At 33.7% G+C, this 4,789-nt stretch overlaps 1 protein-coding gene across 1 annotated transcript; it reads left to right on the top strand.

The window, feature by feature from the left end:
• Nucleotides 1-432: 432 nt before the first annotated feature.
• On the top strand, nucleotides 433-4,478 carry LOC147403847 (chromatin-remodeling complex subunit). The gene is given in 6 exon segments (XM_086439596.1): nucleotides 433-647; nucleotides 832-907; nucleotides 1,377-1,463; nucleotides 1,465-1,555; nucleotides 1,636-1,703; nucleotides 4,053-4,478. Coding segments are annotated over 4 exon segments (375 nt in total). The 5' UTR covers nucleotides 433-647; nucleotides 832-907; nucleotides 1,377-1,379; the 3' UTR covers nucleotides 4,185-4,478.
• Nucleotides 4,479-4,789: the final 311 nt, after the last annotated feature.

Genomic DNA, 4,789 nt, shown 5'->3' with positions numbered 1-4,789 from the left:
CGTTCGGATGTTTTGTTCGATTCCGACATTTGCGTTCTCATGTTTTTTGGCGAAAGTGAGAGGTCTTTTGGACCTTCGGAAATCAAAAGGAATTTGTTGGGAATTACCTTTTCAAAGTTAGATTATTACTATTATGATCCAATCCCATGCTAATAAGACCTAAATGCCCTCATCATCAACCTCTAGCCAAAATTCTAAGATTTTTCTTCCAAAAAATCTCTCTTCTCAAAGTTCCTTCAACTTCAATAGTAATGTTTTTAATTTGTCAATTTATTTTCAATTCATCGTTTTCAAAATAATATTAATCCTTTATAAATTTCCTCCTAAAATTCTATAATTTTCTACTTCTCTAAAATTCTATATTTAATTATTAATTATTATTATTATTTTTTATATATTTAAAAAAAAAATCATATATTCTCACTCAAACATTTGCAGGCACAGAACCCATAGATCTTTTTCTTCGGGATACACAGGGAAAAAGATGTACAGTTCTGTGAAGTTGCCCCATCAACCGAACGAAAATTTTAGTCAGATTAAAACTAGGTAGAATCGATGAGGATTATAAGAAAAACCCGTTGAAAACTGGCGCTTCATTCTCCAGAAGAAGGGATTGAAGACAGGTGGCGCTTCTTGAATTAGGGCAGGTAACCAAATTATTAGGGTTTTTGCTAAATTTTCTAAATTGAGATGTATTTAGTAATGGTTTAATTGTTGCATTGTGATCTTCAGAGTCTATCGTGTTTGTAATTTAGCTTTATGAAGTTTCAATTGTTATGTTCGGTCTTGAATTTATGTGGATCGACGGAATTAATGTTAGAATTTATTTAGATAGATCATCAAAACCAATAAGATTCTACGAGGTTGTCCGACACTTTCCTTCTGCCATTAAAGAAGCACAGAGCTTGTAAGCATCTCTCTCTGTATATATCCAATTTTCTTGAACTTGAGAATCCAAATACATGAAATTGAATGTGGGTTGAATTTATTATCTCGAGTTTGCGTTTGTTTTTAATGCAATTTGCTTTTTATCGAATGATAAGTAAAGAATTTAAACCTATTCCCTAGCGCAATTGAAACCCTAAACAAAGTTATAAGAGAAACCCTAGCGTAATCTGAAGTGCACTACAATTGTTTGATAAAATCACTGAAATAGATCTAGCGTAATGTGTATTACTAAAGCTACAAACATGGGTGAACTCGCTGACTTGTTAGGTTGATTACTGACCTCTCCCCCTCTAACACACAAACCCCAAATCTCACACCCACCCAGACATTTTCTTTGGTGATGACGAGGTACTTAAAACAGCCAATCTTTTTTTCACTTTAAATCGATTGATTGACAGCTTCAATGGATTTCTTTGGATTTGTAGTAGGAAATGGAGGCAGAGGTGATAGAAGCAAACATATTGTTGCCTCAGCATCTTAGTTTCAAGAGGGTTCAAATGTCTGAGAAATATCCAAAAGGGGCAAGCAAGAGGGAGGCACTGGAAACATTTGAAGCAAATCCTTCAAGCTGAAAATTACCAGATTTACCCTCCTAATGAACCAAATTGTGAGTGTATTTAGGGTTCACTTTTTCAATTTATTTATTGTAATTAACTTTTAATCCCATCATTTGATCTTGTTTCTCAGATGTTAATATTGAGTCTCCACCATCTATGTATCCGTCTAAGAAATTTTGTGATATAACCGGGTTTCAGGTATGCCATTCATTTCGTTCCTTGTAAAAGGATTCTTACGTAGATTCCACAATTTTTTGTGTGCGTTTTAAAAATTTTCCATTTGGAATATATATAACTTTGTTGATGTAGGCCTTTTGAGACAGTCCTAATATCCCTCGAGATCAGTCTCTGCGAATCTCTATGCCAATGACATACGAGGCTTCACCCGTATCTTTCATATCAAGGTTTTGCATAAGAAAATGTTTAGCCTCATGTAGCAAGCCTATATCACTATTGGCAGTAGAACATCGTTAACATATAGGACTAGAAAAATAAATTTGCTTCCACTGACCTCAAGGTATATACATTGGTCCAACACATTTTCCGTAAAACTAAATGAAGAAATTACATTGTGGAATTTTAAATACCATTGGTGGGAAGCCTGTTTTAGTCCATATATGGATTTCTTAAGTCTACAAACCATATGACATTCTTTATTTGAAAAAGTCCTTCAGGTTGGGACATGTAAATCTCCTCCAGCAAGTCTCCATTAAGAAATGCCTTTTTCACATTCATTTGATGTAGCTTCAAATTGAAATGAATAACCAATGCTATTATTATCCTAAATGAGTCTTTTGATATTGAAAAGAAAGTCTCATGGTAATCAATACCTTCCTTTTGAGAAAATCCTTTGACTACAAGTCTAGCTTTAATCATTCTACATTGCCAATTGAGTCTCTTTTTTGTTTTATAAACCCATTTGCAACCAATGGCCTTGACTCCCTCAGGCAATTCAACTAGGTCCCAAATTTGATTTTTAGCCATCAAATCCATCTCTTCTTTCAAGGCACCATACCAAGATGTGGATGTATTTCCACTCATGGCTTACGAAAACGTAACTGGGTCATCCTCAATTCCAATGTCATAGTCAGATTCTTATAAGTACACAACATATTCAGAGGAAATTACAGGTTTCCTTATTCTTGAGGATCTTCTCAATGGTGTCTCAACATTTTTACTTTGAGGATGTTGGACAACATGATCTGTAGTAACTTACTCCTCATGGAGTGGCACTTCTAAAGGTTGTTCTTCCATTATGACATTTTGAGGAATGTTTTGAAGTATATCTAACCCTCCTGTAACTATCGGTACAATATTTGTAGAAAATTAGATTCTGAGGTTGCTCACTCCCACTAATGTCACCGTCCTCAAGAAACCTGGCCTTTCTTGCTTTAACTAGGGCTGACAATGATCCCAATTTTGATCCGGTATCCAATCTGATTCGAAAAAATTGGATTTGGATATGAAATTTGGATTTACAGATTGGATTAGAATTTAAAATCCGAATTTTTTTCAGATCGGTTTCGGATTATCCTTAATCCAATCTGATCAAAACCTGATCCAATGCGAATATTTCAACCGTTTCGGAATTGTTTTTTTTTTTTTTTTTGAGAAAACCGAAACATCAACGCAAAACGAGATTTAAACCATGATCATCCTCACAAAAAATCAGCCCAATCTGAAACTTCTAACCCCATCAAAAGTGGTTTACAAATTAGACACGAGATTTTTTTTTTTAACCATTTCCTTTTCTTTTGAAGTGAAAAGAGAATCTAGCTGTTTGTTATTGTAACTAGGTTTAACTATAGAAAGTATGCTGTGTTACTTACCATTATAGTCTAGGTGGCTCACACAAGCTTCCATCAAGACCATCAAATTGATGGATTAGTGTTTTGGATGGTGCATCTTATCCATTCTTGAAATTAACTTGAAAAGCAAAGGGAAAGATCAATATGCTAATTAGTACAATAATTGATTTATTTATTTTGACGGATACCCCGTATGAGGTGGCATATCAAATCTAACTCATACTTGTTGAACTAAGAGTTAGATCTTTGTCATCCGTGCCGTTAATGAATTTTGGGCCTTGAACATCATTTGAGCTTACACTATAATCATTCTTGTTGATAGGCAGGGTGAAATTATAGAATCAGAACCGATGGTTGTCCACAGTCCTTGTGGGTTTCAATTTTTGTTCCACTTATTTTATAATTGGAATCAAAACTGGAACCAACAAGAACTAGAACCGGGAAACATGATGGTTACCGGTTCTAGTTCCTCGGGAACAAACCCATTGACACCCCTCACTCACAGCAACATTTTGTTATCTCACATCTACCTTTCTACTATTTTTCTGTGAAAATAATAAATATTTATTTTGGAAGATTGGTAAGTATGCTACTATGCTAGTTTAACTGACCTTTAATTTACTAAAAATATCAGAAAAATGTGGAAAAAGAAGAAGAAGAAATTACCTTTGCTTATCTTCACGTATGAATTGTTTTTATTTTATTTTTATTTTTATTTTTTGTTGTTCCTTCCATGCAGGCACCTTACATTGATCCAAGGACAAATCTGCGTTACGCAAATCCTGATGTCTTCAAGCTTACGAGAGCGCTTCCTAATGAGTACGTTCAGAGGTATCTGGCTCTCAGAAATGCTGCAGTTGTTTTGAAATAGCTTTAAGTGTTTCAGGATTGAGTTGGGGTGATTTTTAGGGAATTGTTAGGCCACCACTCCTCTCTCTTGCTGTAACTTCTACTAAATTTAGAAAGCATGAAAGAAAAATCTATCCTCTTCTCCTAAACTAATAAAATGCACTTCTGTGTTGAACATAATGGAAAAAAAAAAAAACAAAAAAAACTTGGTTTCTATAATGGAAAAGTTGATCCTTTAATAGAACAAATGTTTAAAGTGACATTTTCTTCATAAAATGTGGTACAGCTCCATGGGGATGAGCTCTTTTCTTATTAATTTATTATTTAATAATTCTTGAATTTCTTCTTTACAGATCTCTAATATTTTTTATTCATTTGAAACTGTGTAGCTTTTGTAGGAATGTTTTCTTCATTAAATTCTTTTCATATGGTAATCCTATAAATTCTTTTCATATGGTAATCCGATCGTATGCTGAAATGTATTCGGAAGATCGAAACAAATTTGCTTTTCCCATTTTCTTGAAATAATTTAACTTGCTTTTGAAATGAGGCATCATTGATTCTTTTGATAATTTGTTTATTTTTCACCTCTTGTTTTAATTCATAAACAAAATTTTCGTAGTATTA

The sequence above is a fragment of the Akebia trifoliata genome, chromosome 4 (assembly GCF_017979445.1).
Source record: "Akebia trifoliata isolate Shusen 1 chromosome 4, ASM1797944v1, whole genome shotgun sequence".
Taxonomy (NCBI): Eukaryota; Viridiplantae; Streptophyta; class Magnoliopsida; order Ranunculales; family Lardizabalaceae; genus Akebia; species Akebia trifoliata.
This window is presented reverse-complemented; position numbering and strand designations above follow the sequence as displayed.